At 40.3% G+C, this 18,819-nt stretch overlaps 2 protein-coding genes across 5 annotated transcripts in view; one reads left to right on the top strand and one right to left on the bottom strand.

The window, feature by feature from the left end:
• Window positions 1-301: 301 nt before the first annotated feature.
• ric3a (RIC3 acetylcholine receptor chaperone a) lies at window positions 302-3,146 on the top strand. Its single transcript, XM_055229995.1, has 7 exons — window positions 302-419; window positions 854-1,062; window positions 1,405-1,480; window positions 1,600-1,696; window positions 1,863-2,014; window positions 2,273-2,503; window positions 2,608-3,146. The coding sequence occupies exons 1-7, from the start codon at window positions 302-304 to the stop codon at window positions 3,144-3,146; spliced, it is 1,422 nt and encodes a 473-aa protein (XP_055085970.1).
• Window positions 3,147-3,854: 708 nt separating this feature from the next.
• Window positions 3,855-18,819, bottom strand: part of tub (TUB bipartite transcription factor) — a 30,207-nt gene continuing 15,242 nt past the window's right edge. Inside the window, exons 2-12 of one of the 4 annotated variants that reach the window (XM_033991942.2) lie at window positions 16,783-16,834; window positions 14,631-14,793; window positions 13,584-13,721; window positions 11,443-11,598; window positions 10,069-10,190; window positions 9,763-9,954; window positions 9,512-9,624; window positions 8,388-8,502; window positions 7,900-7,998; window positions 7,656-7,827; window positions 3,855-7,014 (exon numbers count right to left, since the gene is read on the bottom strand). In XM_033991942.2, the coding sequence (XP_033847833.1) occupies window positions 6,881-7,014; window positions 7,656-7,827; window positions 7,900-7,998; window positions 8,388-8,502; window positions 9,512-9,624; window positions 9,763-9,954; window positions 10,069-10,190; window positions 11,443-11,598; window positions 13,584-13,721; window positions 14,631-14,793; window positions 16,783-16,834 (1,456 nt within the window). In that variant the 3' untranslated portion in view covers window positions 3,855-6,880. The remainder of the gene's footprint in view (window positions 7,015-7,655; window positions 7,828-7,899; window positions 7,999-8,387; window positions 8,503-9,511; window positions 9,625-9,762; window positions 9,955-10,068; window positions 10,191-11,442; window positions 11,599-13,583; window positions 13,722-14,630; window positions 14,794-16,782; window positions 16,835-18,819) is intronic. The other 3 variants (XM_033991940.2, XM_055230866.1, XM_055230873.1) reach the window with 3 other exon arrangements.

Consider the following 18,819-nt stretch of genomic DNA (forward strand, 5'->3'; position numbering starts at 1 on the left):
ACTTTAAAGTTCACTGCAGCACTAAAGCCTCTTCTTATTAGACACATACTGGAGCTTTAGGGGCCCAGACCTTTAGACCTGTTCACATACGCACAGGTTAAATCAGATCAGCACATTCAGTTTATTCCATTTCTTTGTGACACATCAGGCAGTTGTTGATTTATCTTGTTGACTGGCAGTTTAAACGGTTCATGAACGCATCATATTTAATCTGGATTAATCTGATGAAACATCGCCACAAACATCTGCAGCTCTCTGTGTGTCAGGGACGTGGATGTGCACTTGTGTTTCCTCAGACAACATGTCCATCACTACGTGCCAAAAGGTCACCCTGATCTCCTGCTCTGTGCTCTGTGTGTCTCTGTTTCTGCCCCGGATGCTGCTGCCTAGAGCCAAGGAGGACACGGTTCAAAAGGAGGGTAAGGTTTGCTCTTCCTGCTGCCAGATGCGCCACTGGGGCTTAAGCCTGGGAGGCCACACACTGTCAGATGCAACAGTAATGGTCATGCAATTAAGTATTAAGTAATAGTTTTAGTTCAAAATAACTAAACTTTTGAACACTATGTCATAAATATACAGGCATTTGCATTTTACATTTGGCAGACAAATGCTTACGTACATTTATGGTTACAGTATTCATGTAAATTGTAGGCCATGTTTCTGGATATCTATCATAAACATTCAAATGCAGCCTAAATGAGACACAGTAGGTCTGTACTCCATGTCGTCTGAACTAAACTGAGATGTTGCTTTATTTTACATTTTGACAAACATTATTGACACGGACATGATGTAATATAAATATGATGATGTAATATAAATATGGTAATGACTCATGTGTGTTGTCCTGCAGTTGGGCCTGGATACTACCCTCCCATGATGCTCCGGGCCCCTCTGTCCCAGGACTCAGAGCAGCTGGGGCTGGACCCTGTGCACGCTCTCACTCACCACCAGACTGTGGCCAGACTGAGAGGCATCGGCCGAAAGACCAACCTCATGACTCAAGTCATCCCCATCTACGGCTTTGGGATCCTCCTCTACATCGTCTACATCATCTACAAGGTACAACAAAGATGTGATGTACAAAATGAAGATGTGATGTACAAAATGAAGATGTGATGTACAAAATGAAGATGTGATGTACAAAATGAAGATGTGATGTACAAAATGAAGATGTGATGTACAAAATGAAGATGTGATGTACAAAATGAAGATGTGATGTACAGAATGAAGATGTGATGTACAAAATGAAGATGTGATGTACAAAATGAAGATGTGATGTACAGAATGAAGATGTGATGTGCAATGTGAAGTTATTATGAATGCACCAGGTGGGATCAGTAGTATTTGTGAAGTCATCTGATGCTGTTTGTTTGTTTGTTTGTTTGTTTGTTTGTTGCACAGCTGACGTGTAAAGGAAATCCACCTAAATCTTATCACTACATTACGACATACAAGGCACAACTGGACTATACAAAGTGTAAGTGGCTATTCAATATTATGCTTCAACAATTTAGCATGTTTTGAATTTTAATTTGTAAAATAAAATAGTCTAAAATACAAACATAAGGCTGTGTGGCATATGCTGTGATTTTGCAGTAAATGAGTATGAGCTCGTCAAGCTCCAGCGGAGACTGCTGCAGACGGAGCAGATGATGGAGATGATTGTCTCTGGGAAGAGCAGAGGAGCTGGAAGGTAAAGACATTTTTCTATCCTCCTGTAAATGAGCAGATATAATTTTATGTTTGTATGGTGCATATGCCATTTTTTTAAATTAACAGCAGAAATACTAAGTTATCACAAATTCACACTCTCAAACACTGTCATTCTTTCTGTCTCAAATGTGTTTTCTTCCCTCTAGTGGCCGAAGTAAGAGAAGTAAACAGTCAAAGAGAGAAGAGAAACTATTGAGACACTTGAGACAGATCACTGAACTGATGCAGGAGGGACGACTGGAGGGAACATCACCTGAGATGGAGGCGGAGGAGGTGCCATATTTTGCTGGCTGGGAAGGTATATGATAGAGTAATTAATTTATGTATTTAAAAATAAAACCATTTTAGGCTTAAATAAATGTTTAGAACATATGCTCATGATCAAATATTTTCTAGTAACATGTAACAAACAGATTCTGGTGCTCACATATTTATCTTTATGGGTTCTAAAAGAAGCGAGTCTTTAAAGGTCATTAAACACAACATGATATGAACATGAGGCAGAGGGAGACAGAATTACTATTGAACTATTGCCTGGTGGGTTTTGTATTTGCAGGTTACCCAGAGGAGACATATCCACAGTATGAAGAGGAGCCCTGGAACAGAAAGAGATGCAAAATAGCGCCTCTAGTGGTGACTCTGAGTCAGCCCACAGCAGAGGCCCTGGCTGAGAGGATGGAGCAGGAGGAGGAAGACCTGGGCCCGAGGAAACTAGAAGTACTGCACGAGGAGGATGAAGAGGAGGAGGAAGAGGAGGAAGAGGAGGAAAGAGAGGAAGAAGGAGAAAGTGAAGGTGAGGCCCAGCAGATAGTCTGGAAATGAATATTAATGAGTCAAGTATATTTCTAACAAGTTACTACCTACTTTTAGATATAACCAAGAAAGAAGAAGAGGAAGATGAAGAAGAAGTAGTAGATGTTCTAGAAGAGGAGGAGGAAGAGGAGGAGGAAGATGAGAGTAGGTGTCTGCTGAGTCCTCCTTCCCCGATGCTGGCCTCTGAGAAGAAAGAGTTTCTCGGGCTGGAGCTGAGCACAGAGCTGCGCAGCCACAGCCCAGGGAAAAAAATCACCTTTAGTGAGCACCGCGATGTGTACCGTTATCCACGAGAAGACGCCTGTGAAGAGGACAAAGGAGGACAAGAGGAAGAGGAGGAAGCGGAGGAGGAAGAGGAGGAAGAAAGTGAGACTGAGGAGGAGGTCCCTGCGGTGAGAGAGGAGCCAGATGAGGAGGATCCCGTCATGGAGGCAGAGAGTCTCCAGTTCAGCTGTGATGTTGGGACAAACCCAGAGAGAGAAGCGGAGGAGGAGACAGGGGGCGCTCTCACTGAGGCCGGGGAGGATTTTGTCCCACCACAGGGTCCTGTTCCAGAGCAGCAGTCTAAACACAGGACCATCAGTGGACTGCGTATGCGAAACAGGAGGGACACATAGAAACATGCACCACATAAATGAAATGTAAACTGTGGAAACGACTAAGAGACGACACACAGTCATTAAGACACGTGATTATTTTTGTCACCTCAACTCAGTCCCTAATTAAAGACACGCCTGATTGTCGACTTGTTAGAGCAGCACTATAGGCTGAATTTCTTTTTTGTTTGTCTGTGTGTCCCTCAGTCGTCCAGGTCTGATCCATAGTTAAAGCCAAAGTTAAATCTGAAAAGTTAGAACTAAAAAAGTGGCTTGGATGAGCAGCAAAATGTCTTAACTCCTACAACTTTTTGTCGAGAGTTGAGAGATTTAACTTTGGCTTTTACTCCTTGTCTCATGAAAATGTTATTTATTTTCCTGGAATGTTGTTATTAACTTAATCATCTTTCAGTTATTCAATTCCAGGTGTATTTATTACCAAAAAATACTTATAGCGGAGTCGCCTGCTTGTCTGTACAGAGATTGATGAAGTTTTATACTATTTTTTTGAACATTCCATGAAAATTTCCAATGAGACTAGAAGACCCTCCATCTAAAAACGTACAAAGTTAACACATTAGCTCAATTATTTAAAAGAAATACATTTGATTTATGGTTGTATTTGTTCACTGTTAAATGTTTAAGCAGAACTCCGCTCTGTGACAAATGGACATGGATTTGCACCATCATTTATAGTTTGTTGTTTCCAAAAATGGCGATGCACAGAATCATGAACATGAGTTTTATTTTTCTTGTTTTCCAAAGGCTTATACCACAACAATAAATTGTACACCAAATGTAAAATGTATATATTGTACATCACAACAAGTGCACTATAGGAATGAGGATGAGGCTCCTGGACACATGTATGAAAAGCAGACTTTACAGCAAATGTATCAAGAGTTTGTAAATAGAAATAGTTAGAAGACAATTGAGTACAAGAATAGCACATTTGATAAAGATTCCCTCAGAACCCACAGTACAACAGCGGTGTCAGAGATTGTTCTTGAGATTGTTCTTTGCTTTCATTCAGCATTTTTTGATGGTCAAAAATACAAAATACTAATATATTATAGAGAATAACACACCTCGAGGATGTGACGTTGAATAACATGAACAGCAATAAACCTGATACAAAATCCAAACTTTTCCATGAGGAATGTATCGACGCCTCGAGAAGCGATGAAAACAAATCGGTTTGTTTGAGTGGTTTGTTGGCAGTGAGAAAATGTCTTAATTCGAAATAAAAAATCTATGACCATAAAAGCCAAAGTGTCTGTGTTCAGTTTATAAATATAAAGGTGCAGTATGTTTGCCTGGACTGTACGCAGTATACAAGAGACTGGAAGGTACTGCCAGGCAAGTACTACGCAACTTTCTGGTGGGGGGTCCGTCACCCACTTGTCTCCGTAGAAATGTTGTTATTGTTTTGCCAGTATGTTCCACATTATGGCATTAAACTAATAAATCTTGCATTAATCCAACAGGTTTTTTAAAAGCTGTAAACAATAGATCTGATCTGTAACTTAGACAAAAGCTTCTCCATCGACCAGCACCAAAGACCAAAGAACATCTCCCACATGTTAGAGCCACATGAACCATCTCACATGAGGAGGACTAAACCAGGACTAAACCAGGACTGAACCAGGACTAAACCAGGGCTAAACCGGGACTAAACCAGGACTAAAGCAGGACTAAACCAGGACTAAAGCAGGACTAAACCAGGACTAAAGCAGGACTAAACCATGATTAAACCAGGACTAAAGCAGGACTAAACCAGGACTAAACCAGGACTAAACCAGGACTAAACCATGATTAAACCAGGACTAAAGCAGGACTAAAGCAGGACTAAACCAGGACTAAAGCAGGACTAAACCGGGACTAAACCGGGACTAAACCAGGACTAAACCAGGGCTAAACCGGGACTAAACCGGGACTAAACCAGGACTAAAGCAGGACTAAACTGGGACTAAACCGGGACTAAACCAGGACTAAACCAGGACTAAAGCAGGACTAAAGCAGGACTGCACCAGGACTAAACCAGGACTAAACCAGGATTAAATCAGGAGTAAACCAGGACTAAACTGTGATTAAACCAGGATTAAACCAGGACTAAACCAGGACTAAACAAGTGCTAAACCAGGACTAAACCAGGACTAAACAAGGGCTAAACCAGGACTAAACCAGGACTAAACCGTGATTAAACCAGAACTAAACCAGGACTAAACCAGGACTAAACAAGTGCTAAACCAGGACTAAACCAGGACTAAACAAGGGCTAAACCAGGACTAAACCAGGACTAAACCGTGATTAAACCAGAACTAAACAAGGACTAAACCAGGACTAAACCGGGACTAAACCGGGATTAAATCAGGACTAAACCAGGACTAAACCAGGACTAAACAGTGATTAAACTAGAACTAAACCAGGACTAAACCAGGACTAAACAAGGGCTAAACCGGGACTAAACATGGGGAATCAGTGTTTCATTTTTCTGCAGCTAAAACTTGGAACATTCTTCCTGAAGATGTGAGACAGACCTCGACTTTGACAATGTTTAAATCCAGACTCAAAACGGTTCTGTTTATCTGTGCATGTGACTGAAAGGTTTTTATTCTGCACTTTTCTCCTTTAATGTTAATTTTATGATGATTATTTGTGATTATTTATATCTGGATTTGTTGTATTTTATGATTTTAGTCTTTTTTATTTTATTTTGTAAAGCACTTTGAATTACCTTGTGTACGACTTGAGCTGTACAAATAAACCTTCCTTGCCTTGTCCCCATGTAGATAATGTAAAAGTTATAATGCCATACTATGAAATGTTTCAGGCAAAGCAAGAACAACTCCATGAAGACAAGCGGGTGACATGCTCTTCACCAAAAACGTTACATATTCCGCTTTTAAATGTGGACATGGTGGGATCCACTTAATGTGCAATTTCGGAAGAAAAGTCAAAATATACTGTGCAGTTGGACAGAGAGTAGCTACAAGGAAAGATCTCCAGTACACAGTTTAGAACAGCAGGAGTAGCAAAGACCAATTCATGCTTATGTTTGACTCTCAAAGCATCGCACTGGAATTAGTCTTCAAAGGCACAAAAAACATATGTACAGCCATGTTCAACACCACACAGAAGATAAAGTGCACCCCTGTCCTATACATTCACATACATTTAACACAATACTGTCTATGGCACACGCTGCAGTGGAACATGCCTTTGCCCTTGTTTAAGTTTGAGAAAAGCTCCGTCTAATGATGTGCTTGCAGCTTTCTGGAGCCAATACTGTATGGCAACAACGAGTAAAATCAGAAATTCATAAATACAAAATAAATATAGAATGGCGTGCATGTTTTTTTATGTAACGTTGCAAAATTCATGGTGGAAATTTCACATGAGATCAATATAAAACATACCAACGTGAAAAAGATTGTTATACATGTGTTTAACTACGCCATAACGTAACAGTGTTGGTTCTGATAATGCCAGTAGTACAATACAAAGTAACCACAGTTATAAAACAAAGGATCCTCATTTCATTTTTTGTGCTTGTTCTCCCATTGTCCAAACCCACCCACGGGTCCCACTCCAGCACGGATCCGCTCGCACATTCTCTCTGATCTTGAGGCCCATATAAAGCATTAGAATTATGTCGGATATGCCAAAGCTTTGTTGACGTTTAAGGGTTGATTTTTTTCGGAGCCCTTTTTCGAGAAGAGGACAGACGGAGCAGCGCTGGCTCCGGGCTGCTGCTACTCACAGGCCAGCTTACTGTCAAAGCTGGAGAGGGCGATGGCGAACGCTTGCAGGGCACACATGGGGTAGTTATAGTCCATGGTAAAGACGTCCTCTGCCACGCGGCCAAACTGCATCACTATGTAGTCGGCTGCAGGGGACAACACAGAAGGAAGATTATAATGGCGCTATTAAGGGTCAATACAGCTGACTTTTAGAGGCTATTTGCAGTCAAAGTCAGTGTGATAGAGGTGTGGGAACAATGCCAACTGACAAAACCACTGCTGCTGGTGCTATTTTGAAACTAAATCTTGTCAGTCTTGCTTTCACATCTAGTGCTTGCTCTTGGTTAATAATACAATAGCCTTAAAAGAGTGTAGATGTTCCTTATTCATGTAGTTTAACACTATTTTTAATACATGAACTTTGTTTTGGTGCAGGATCCACCACCTGGTTGATGTTTTGGCTCTGTCTAGCATGTTCCACTGGATGGCATTACACATCCAGGAACGCAAGCAGGTGGCACCTCCAGGCCAAGTTACAGGGCAGATATGTGGAGAGGCAAGCTCACCTACAGTAAGAAAGCATAGAAAACAGATAAGTTTAACGTTTTACTACAGACCATTCCAGGTATTGGAAACATCTGTCTTTTAACAACTGATTTTAATAGCCAAATTTACAGATTGTTGGGTCTAAAGACGCCAAATTAGATCATGTAAGACCAGATGTTTGCTGTTGTTTAGGTTGTATAAGGTCTAGTAAGGAAGGACAAATTCATCTGAGTGAACTGACGGTCATTGTCGTGGATGATCTGGAAGTTCTTGACGGAGGCCTGGGTGACTCTGCCGTGGAAGTTGAGCACGTATGACTGCGTGTCGTCGTTCCACACCGGCGTCTTATTGTGCAGCTCAATCACACTCTCCGTGTTTTTGTTCTGCCACCTGGCCAACAGTGACTCATGGTCCTATAATAAAGCGTAATATCATAAGTGTTATTCATATCACAGGCTGGAGAACGGGGATGAGAGGAGACCTACATTTCGAGGACGGATGGACACTCTTTCATGGTCCATATTCATACCAGGGATGATGACACTCATTTTGCGCGGGCCCTTGAAACCTAAAACATTGGTTTCCTAAAATGAAAAGATGAAAGATGATATAGTTAATATATTCATGCTAATCCATTTGAAGTCTGGGTAATGTGTAAAGCAACTGAGGACAAATTACAGGCACCTTTCCGCTCGTGTTGCAAGAGCTGTTACATAAGATCAAATGAAATAGGCTTGTGCATTCTGCTGTTTGGTTCACTGCACAATATTTATTCCAAACTATAACAGATTTTGATTAAAGTGTTGATCTATGTCTATAATATTACATATCAAGAGGAAAATAAACAGCACTAGCCTAGAGCTTCACTAGTTTATTTCTTAGAAGGAGAATCACAACTTTGAGAGAAAACTATAGAATAATAATGTAATCCGTTATATTGCAGATCCATTGGAGACACTATGTTTAAACTCACATAACAAATGGCTGCCAGCTCTTGTCGCAGGTTGCTGGCTTCGAGGCTGGTCGTGCTCTTCATGGGGTTCAGACCGTTGTCATAAACTGTGAACTTGGTCCCCATGAGGTTGGATCTGTGCAGAAAAACCAGAGGAACAGAATAATGTAGGTCTGCACTTATATATAAAACACTAGCTTCACTTGAGAACAATAATGAGAAAAACGCTCAGCTTAAATCATTCAGAGCAATGGGGAACTGTTAACCTAGATTGGCTGTGGCATGGATTCAGAGAGAGCTCTTTCCATCAGCTCACTCTCTGCCTCCATGGTGTACGTTAGAAAAGTATAACGACAACAGATAATATCTGTAATGCTCTAAATGATCGTGGACACTGTGTGAGATGAAACAAATGACATCTGGAGTGATTTTCTGTTTAGTGTATAGTAGAATATGTGTACTCAGACCAAGCATCTCTGAGTGCTATCCAAACATAGAAATGCCATTCCCTTTAATAGTCCATACCTTATTTATGTTATGACCCTCAGCTCCTCTTAGAAATCACTAGATGAAAGGTCAGGACTCATTTAAATTTAGATCACCCCCGTTGGAGTGGTTGTGTGATTGCAGTGGTCCGAGTGGTGCATTGACCAATGGTCTGACTGGCTCTGAAGATTAAAGGCCCCAGTCATATTTGATTAAACTCCCTGGAGTTTCCATGGAGCTGTGGACACAGCCTTGAAGCTGTCTCAAAGGAATAGGTTAGCGCTCACTTCCTGTTTGAGAGGTTTACAGTGGCCTGAAAATTTAAAAAGATATTCTGTTATTTGTGCTGATGAGGAACTTGATGATTGCTCATATGAAGGTGAAAGATAATATGTATTTATATACTGAATGTACTGATGGCATTAGCCGAGTACAAGCACAGGTACACTGCAGTATGTTGAACTTTTTCATGTAAAAGAGCCATAAAACAAACTGTGTGCACTGTGTATACAAGGGATTTGACATAATACTGACTTTTTCATAAATAAAAAGTTTTTTTTTTGTTTTTCACATCCACATTGAGGTGTGCACGTGCCTTTAATAGTTTAATCAGACCATGTTTCAGCAGAATTACTTTCATGAGGCCAACATCATCTTACCTCAATTTACCAATGAAGCTCTCTCCACCGCGTGACAGATCAGTGGGATCAATGGAAATGAGGTAATTAGATGTTTTACTTTTTTTCCTCTTGCGGCCAGCTAACAAGAACACCTGCAAGAGAAGACAGGAAGAAAACAGCGCTGACAAACCAGGAAGACATTAACACACACATAATAAAAAAAAACGCACATACATAATACATTTTATCAAACACAAATGCCTTCTTCATGATGTAGTAAAGCAGCTTACCCTCTTTCCGTCCTCCCTCTCCAGGTGCAGGTAATATGTCGGGTACATGCCGCGGTCCATGCCCTTTTTGTCTCGGGTGATTCGGCACTTCACCCTGACACCCTGAGGAGCTGGTCGCAGAGAAAACTCTTCCAGGTCGTCCACGTCGATGGAGGGTTCATTTACCGGAGGGATTGTTGCTGAGGCCACTTCCTGTGCGCAAGAAACACCAACAAATCTCAGGTAATCAAGATTGTGGCCATATTTATTCAACACTGAAACAGGTTCTGGGCAAAAAACTTGATCAGTGTCTTTGTATTTGTGCACCTTGTTGGATTTCTTGCTGGTGGCAGAGCCTGGTCTCGTGTTGCTGTTGAGCTGTGACGAACTGGAGCTAATTTCATCATCGTCATCTTCTTCCTCGTCAAAGTTCATACTACTAGAAATACCTTCAAACACACACACAGAATTCAGCACACACGCTAATTATGAACTATAACGAACGAGGTAAAACAGAAAACGAATATAGAAGGTGTTGTCATAGTGATCTAGGAGAGCTCTCTGCATTTTAATGTGTTGAATATGTCATCTTATCACACGTGGCATGCCCAAGATGTGCAACACCTGCTACATGCCTCACTGCATAATGAGCGCAGCATATTGACCTTATCAGTATATGAACATTGAGCCTGTATTTATTTGTATTTATAGCAATGCAACCTTTTTAATGGAGCAGAATATAGAACGTGGAACTGCCACTTCTACAGAACGAAATCTAAACTCAGTGCGATGTGTCTCTGTTTGTGCTTTTTTATTATGAGGAAGGTAAGATACATTTGTCTGGACTTTCAATGCCACCGCTGCACGACACAGACTTTTATCACACACACATACATTTAACAGATCTGCTTAAAAGAGCGCGACAGTTCATAACAAATCAAAACATACCATACAAAACAACACCTTCAAAAACTGAAATACTAACCTGCTATAAATATGAATAAGTTACAAGTCTCTACCATCTGTAATGCATCAGTGAGAACCTAGATCTACACTAATTAAAGCAAATTCATTGTCACACAGGGCATTTAAGCGATCGATATTATATTTCATTATTTGCGTTACTTAAAAAGGTCAGAGTTTACATATATTTGTAAAAAGACCACTCAAACACAGGACGAGATTACAAAAGAGACTACAGCTGGCAGTGGTTTGTGTGGTTTAATGAAATCATATTGATATTCTTTGATTGATCTGATGTGTCATGTCCTATTAATAATTGTTTTTCAGGTGATTTATTTGCTTTTATTATCTTCCATGTTTATGTATTCAATTATAAGTGCTTAAAATACCTGTAACGTACTGTAATACCTTCCTTTCCACAGATCTGATATGAAATTGGTAAGTTTAATGACATACCGCAGGACATTCCAGGCTCATTTCCATAAAAACAAGCAGGTGGCATGCCCAACACCAGAAAAGTTACATAGTACATCTTTAAAAAAACATCACTACGGCTGTTTTTGTGAATATTTAACACAAACAGACTTATCTAATCACTCTTAATCTGAAGTGCAATCTGTTTTTTCATGTAATAGTCTCATGATTCAGCACTATGTCCTCCCACGATGCACTTGGCCCCGCTGCACCAGAAGTCTGTGGGAGTAAACACGTGTAAATACTGCAGGGTTTGTGATGTACCTTTCTTGAGCATGGTCACCCTTAGGTCCTGCTTGCTCTGGGACTGGGTGCAGTTGACTACGGGCTCCGCCTCCGCCTCATCCGGGGAGAGGTGTCCTACGGTGAGGATCTGAATGTGTCCGTCTTCATGCTGAGAGGACAGGACATCCATCCCTGCTGTACAGAGACAACATATGGCATCAAAGGGCTGAACAAGCTGCAATGTTTCTGTAAATGTTTCAAACTCACTGTTACTAAAGTGATTCTCAATGGGACGTGGACATGTGGCATCATAACACTGTAAAAGCTTATTCTTTATAATCAGTGTCATAATTGTGTGGGAAAATTTGCTTTAACGTTCAAAAAGTAGATGTCTTGACCTGGTTTATAGTTAATATTTCATTAGTTAAACAGACTCTCCACATAAAAACAAAGTTGGGACAAAGTCTGATGTCTTCTCTGTCAACGCAAATAAATGTACGGAATTATTTTATGGAAAAAGGTTGTGGCCATATTCAATCACAAAAGCATGATGAGTTGAAAAGCTTTAAAGCCGCAAGCTTCATATGGGAAATGTGTAGAGCCAATCCCCGACAAGAACAGAGGCCTTCATGAGAGATGCATCACATTTAAGACATTTGAAACTCAACCTGGGAGAAATAACAGAAACTCGGTGATTTGAAAATGATAAGGGATTATTACTTTCTCCTGCAGCGAAGGCAAGGAGATTAAATTATGCAAATGTTACAGTACTTTCATTAATTTTTACATTTATTACAACAAAGGAATTTTGTGAGCAGATGAAATGATGCAGGCGATCAGTGAGTAAACGTCAGTGTAATTCTGCAGTGGCTTGTTGAGAAAGAGTGGAGAAAATCACAGTGAATCAGAGGATCTGGGAGTGATGCATTTAGTGCGACTGGCCTAATTAACCATATTTCCCACTGGAATGCATTTGCTCTTTTAATATGAACTAGAAAGTTCTCCTCTGCCAGTAAAAGTAATGCTTCTGCTCATTGATCTGATGGAACCAGAGACATGTCATTCTCACTTTCATGAGGAAGACAACACAAGAGGAAGAGTCTAGTGTTCACACAACAATGCCACACAGCAGGGACACAGTCATCGTGCCTTTTAAAGTTGTCGTCTAAGGCTGCTCAAGTATGGAACAAAATCATAGTCACGATTCATTTAATCATAGTTAAAATCACAATTATTCAAATCAGTATTTCCTCATAGAGAGCACTTTGCATCAGGGCTCCTAACATGTGGAACACAAACTGGTGAAATGAAAGCAGGAGATGCATCAGTCCAGTACGACATAAATAAACTCATTCTGTTCTAAGTGGAGAAGTCTCTTATTTTCTCTGTTGTCTATTTTTATGATCACTGGGTGTAACGTGGTGAACTTGAGAGAATAAAACAGTGCTGTGTACTGTGTGTGCTGACGTAACACACTCTCCATCCAGAACAATTTATTCATTTCAATTAAGATTATACAATAACTGTGAATATTATCTTTCCATAGTGGAGAAGCCTTAGTTGGATGTAATAAAACTGGATTCACTGCACAGCACTATTTTAGATAATAAGTAAAAGAGAGTTTCAAAACTTTTATACATGTAAGGTCAGTGGTTTGATGCCAAGAGCATGTTGCCATTGTGTCCTTTGGGCACAACACTTCACACACCTTGACCTTGAGTTGAGGTTGGAGCAGCCGATGGCACAGATTCTGTGAGTCTGTCCTAGAGCAGCTCTGCTACAGGACGAGCTTACCACCATCAAAGTGGAAGCAAAGGAATAATGACTTTAAGAAGCTTATCAAAGTCTCAAAGTCTGTAAAGTGAACACCAATGTAAGCCACAATAATACTTACAAATCAATACAGAGGACTACAATTAAAATTATTTAGTATGCACAGACTGCAGTCCTTAAAAAGACAGAAGACCTGGTGAAAAGACACACTTTTGGAGACTTGTAAAACATAAGACTCCATAAAAACATTTTGATTCTACACTACTGACGTGCTGCCTTGATATTCATAATGTCAGATAGTTGTATATTGTATAATACTGTCATAACACTAAAGTCCTGTAACAGTTGTGTATCTGTGTATCTGTGTGACTCAGTGCCAGTCCTGTGCCCTGCTGTGCCACACTGACCTTTGTGCTTGCCCCGTCTCTCTTTCTTGTCGCTGCCCGTCTGCGGCGTTGAGCTGGCAGATGCTTTGCCTTTTTTGGCCGAGCGAGGAGGCTGCATGTCTGCGGTCACCTTCACCTCCTCCTGCTCTGCCTCTGCCACTAAACACAAGCCCAAAGATCATTTAGATAAGTATCAGGGCAGAGGGACAGAGGGACGGAGGGACAGAGGGAGGCTGCTGTAGCTCAATATGCATTAACATTGGCAGTGAGAGGGACAGTTCACAGCCCCAGGCCCATGAGCTGTCCTTCTGAAGTGCTCTGGTCTCTGTGTGGAGATAAGCTGACATCATCAATTCTGCTATAAATTATGTTTGAAAGTGATTTCTGGTGCATGCATTAGACAGACAAGCGGCAAGATCTGGCTCACTTTTACAGTCAACAATAAAAAGTGCATTTGTGTTTGGGCCTGGACAATTGGGGGAAAAAATCTGAAGTAAAAATAATGTGCTTTGAAGCTGAATTTACTTTCTCTATGTATCACCCTCCACTGAACACCAGCTGTTCTTCAAAAGAGAAATATCTTACAAATTAACTAAATTAATCTTTTTTTTATTATAAGTGAAGATGGTAGTTGCTCTTCATGATACATCTACTCTTTCCTCTACTGCTTACACTGCTGGTTCTGCCCATAAAGTATATTTTGTATTTATATTCAGTCAAATCTATTTATATTTAACACTATTTATTCATTTCCAGATACTGTCATAGTTTATACTTTATGATTGTTCTTCATTGTTTTATGCTACACCACACCGCTGAAGCACGTGAACACGTTTGTGAACTTGTTGAATGTGTTCACTGAGAACATAAGACTTGTGGTGTTTCAGGTGGTGCTAGTTTGTGTGACTTGTTGAACCTCGTTGTGTTTCAGATGGTGCTAGTTTGTGTGTTGAACCTTGTTGTGTTTCAGGTGGTGCTAGTTTGTGTGTTGAGCCTTGTTTTGTTTCAGATGGTGCTAGTTTGTGTGACTTGTTGAACCTCGTTGTGTTCCAGGTGGTGCTGTCTCACCGTGGTACATGGTACTGCTGTTGCTGCTGAGGTAGGACTCCACCAGCGGGGCCTGCTCCTCGCTGTGTTTGGTGCGACGTGTGCGGCACCTCCCGTCCACCGTGGACTGCACCATGAGAGGCTCCTGTCTCTTCTTCTTCTGCTTCTGCTCCAGCAGTGCTCTCTGTACATCAGCACACCCACACAGGAGAAGAGAAATAGGATTCTGACAACTCCAGTAAACATGCCCTATTGTTGTTTTGTTACTCTGTCAAGATCTTTTCTCTGAGATTTTACGATACAACAAAGAAAGCTTCCACAATGTAACAAAAGAATATTTACTAACATCATGATCTTGTCAGCACCAACAACCAAAGGCATTTCATACGGCCCTCGGTTTGAATCATAAAAGCTTGAATCATAAAACGCTTCATATTATCTTTATGAATACATTTTTCTCTTTCCACCACTTTTTAACCAGGTATAAACTTGTCTACTATTGAAACTATTGAATACCTCAAGATAACACTGAATATGAGTTTGTCACGATGAAATATTGAGCATAAAAGAAAGCAAGAAGTAGTTACCATCTCAGTATCATTGGAAAACAGCAGTTCATGGTCAGGTATAAAACATGTCAAATCTGTTGTTGCATCTTTAAATGCTCAAAATCTGACCATCTTTAAATCACTCCTGAACATTTAATAATGTTTAAAATATTCTTTCATGAGGCGTTTTCATGACATCTTGGTCAATAACTGAACAAAACCAGGTCTATAGTGCGTCCGTCAGTGTGGTCTGTCCAGAGACTGTGACTTAGGCCTGAATAGAGCCAAATGACTTATGGATTACCTGTCACCTGTTTGCATAACTTCAAACAAGGCCTCATTGAATACGAATAGACTCTGAGAGCAGAAGGTTGTGCTGCATCTGTGTTTTCTCCAAAGTACTTTGTTAACATTGGTGACATCACAGGTCACGATGGCGTAAACTGTTACCTAAGTACGTACAGAAAGGTAAAGCAAAGCAAGGCAGGTTTATTTGTACAGCAAAAGTCGTACACAAGGTAAAAAAAGTGTTTTATAGAATAAGAAAGTCATTACAATGTCAATACAGTAAATCAAAACATAAATAATCACAAATAATCATCATAAAATTAACTTTAAAGGAGAAAAGTGCAGAATAAAAACCTTTCAGTCACATGAACAGATAAAAAGAACTGTTTGAGTCTGGATTTAAACATCGTCAAAGTCAAGGTCTGTCTCACATCTTCAGGGAGAATTTTCCAGGTTTTAGCTGCACAAAACTGAAACGCTGATTCCCCATGTTTAGTCCTGGTTTAGTCCTGGTTTAGTCCTGGTTTAGTCCTGGTTTAGTCCTGGTTTAGTCCTGGTTTAGCCCTGGTTTAGTCCTCATTTAGTCCTGGTTTAGTCCTGACTCTGGGACCAGCAGGAGGCCGGTCCCTGACGTCCTCAGAGTGTGAGATGGTTCATGTGGCTCTAACATGTCGGAAATGAAATGGTTGTTTTAATTTTAAACAATCTATTCCCAAAACTACTATTAAATCACTCAGTACTGTTATTATAGAGCAGTTAGATTACCCTTTTATGCTAAAATAACAACTGTGGGAGGTTCTTGTTCAACACAGGAGACTATTTTTTTACCTCACTGATACATAGTGTTGCTGTGTCCTTAGGCAAGACACTTTTGTGCTCTTACAGCGTATGAATGTTATGGATAAACACTTCACTGATGTAAATTTATGAAGGCTGAAAACTGATATATGAAAATAACTTACTATTACTGCATGTTAGTATTAATACAACTACTTCTACCTACTCCTTAAATGCACTGGGAGAAGAAAACTTTAGAACAAATGCATTGATCGTGGATATAATGTTTGTTTTGAGTGATTTCACAGTGGGCGGAGGTATCGACAGCACCATCAGTAAACAAAGTGTGAAGCTGCACTTATCCAGCCCTTTAACAGGTACTTGTATGTTTCTGTAGTGACTCACATTTTTTCCAGTAGCATTTCCTCTGCTCTACTTGTAATACATTCTGTCAGACCATCTGTGAGTTTGGCGCTGCGGCAGAGTCACTTTGTGTCCGGAGTGCTGTGTCATGGTGCTTTTCTGAGCGAGCTGTGATTGGACGAGGGACAAAGTCTTACCTGCCGGTCCAGTTTCTGCTGTCGGAGGTTGGTGCCCTCATCGTCTAAAGTGCTGCAAGAAACGGACACATATTCAGGGTCAAAAACTCTGTGCGTGCATGGAGTGTATCAGATGAAACGGTACACAGGTAACTGCAGTTATTCAGAAAGAAACCTGATACATAACACGCACAAAATAAATACATTTTTAACATAACTGGAAAAATTATGGCTGTTTCTTTCTTGTTAAAGGTCCTGTATTTTGCTAAATTGACTCTTGTTAACTTTAAGCTGTGGAAAAAACACCCAGAAATGTGTTTTGTTTCATTCACACATGTTTGACTAACAGTTTATTATTAGTCAGTCACATCTCCAAAGCTCAAAATCCTCTCTTCCACCTTGTGATGTCATGAAGTGGTAGGTTTTTCTGTTTGTTTTTTTTAAAGTTTGCAGCTCCTTTTACCTTTAGTTTAGCAGAGATTGGTAATTCTCGAGCTGAAATGATCCAAATGTTTCTAGTGAAGGTGTAAGGAGTTTAAAAACACAGTGGAGCACTTCCTGTATGACATCACAAGGTGGAACAGAGCGTTTTCTGTTTGAGAGAAGAACTCAGGATAAATCTACAAAAAAAAAACCCAAAAAACACAACTCCAGGTGTATTTTTGATGAGGAAACAACAACATATGGGCCCTGTAAACTATCCTCTTATTATTCTCTCACAATAGACACTTACGCACAAATCTGAAGTATATATCTGTATCTGTATATTTTCAACTTTGGTCGTAACTTTGGTAGATCAGAGTCAAAATAATTAGAAGGTGAAAGCTCATGTGTTGTACTCGCTGTGAGGGTCGAGGGGTCTATCACCCAAACAATTACAGGGCCACTGGGATCGTCATAACAGTTTGGAGGTTTTTGTTTTTTTTATTAAGGTTTTACAGAGACCTTGATGCAAAAATGTCAAATCAAACATATATTTTTGCTCTAAGGTGACCTCATAAGGAACAAGTATGTCTTTTTTTTAACCAAAGACAGCCACACAATCCCCACTTTCCAAAGCTCTTCATTATCTGCGCTTATATTTGCACAGTTTTAGCCTGGAATGTACCTGTTGTTTTGCACACCCGAGGTTCGTTTGCCAACAGAAATCACACATCCCTGCACAATGAAAATGTATTTACTTCCACTCATCCAACGCACTGACAAACAAAACCCTCCATGTCGGCAATCAGTGTAATCAGAGTAATCATCATGTGAATAGGCATCGCCCTGAAGAGAAATACAGCGCGGCGCTCCATTTCACAGGAGGTCAAACGGCTTATACTGTCGAGAGCTTTGGGTCATTGCTGTCCCGACGTACACCAATAATAGGCCCGTAGGAAGCTATAGCAACACATAGAAATATACAGCATAAGCATAACAACGGGGTTCGTATTTTTTAAACTAGTAGGACGTTTATTAGCTTGTTCAGTGCCAAGAGTGCATTTACTCAATAAAGCTGTCATGGCTAAGGTACAGTGGTGATAAAATACATCACAGGCTAACACGCTGTCTTCCAAATGCTTAAACTCAGACATTACAATAAAGATTTGGCAAATTCTACCAACTGCAGATAAGAAACGTGTTATGAGATCTGTTTTAGAGCGTCTTTGTCAAAAACACATCTCATAATACGTGTTTTTCTTCCACGTTATGGCTTAAAACATATCTGTCTTCACGTAGAAAACCGCGTGACGTCACAGAGCCAAGTTACAGGTAAGATCTGCGTCACTTACAATAAAAGTGCGTGTTTTTTCGAGATGGTTATGTAGTAGATTTGACTGACTGGTTGGACAGGGTGAGTGACTTCTGTGACTAACTCTGACAGATGCAGGCTTCTTCCAGCAATGCTTTTAGGATGTCTGCGGGGTGCGCTCCGCTTGATGTAATATTTATATAATTTCTGGCATTATAAAGTATGTCTTTTTAAACTAAATCTGTCCTCTGATATATTGCCTCTCCACTAAAAGCCCCTTGCATCCAAATTTGATGAAGAAATTACATAAAACTAATAAATTC

This window comes from Periophthalmus magnuspinnatus, chromosome 3 (assembly GCF_009829125.3).
Source record: "Periophthalmus magnuspinnatus isolate fPerMag1 chromosome 3, fPerMag1.2.pri, whole genome shotgun sequence".
Classification (NCBI taxonomy): domain Eukaryota; kingdom Metazoa; phylum Chordata; class Actinopteri; order Gobiiformes; family Gobiidae; genus Periophthalmus; species Periophthalmus magnuspinnatus.

Excerpts from the sequence above, each read along its gene's own strand:
- ric3a (XM_055229995.1), top strand. The coding sequence starts at position 302 with ATGTCCATCACTACGTGCCAAAAGGTCACCCTGATCTCCTGCTCTGTG. Across the intron at positions 420-853 it reads GGACACGGTTCAAAAGGAGG|TTGGGCCTGGATACTACCCT; the intron begins GTAAGGTTTGCT and ends GTTGTCCTGCAG. Across the intron at positions 1,481-1,599 it reads ACAACTGGACTATACAAAGT|TAAATGAGTATGAGCTCGTC; the intron begins GTAAGTGGCTAT and ends GTGATTTTGCAG.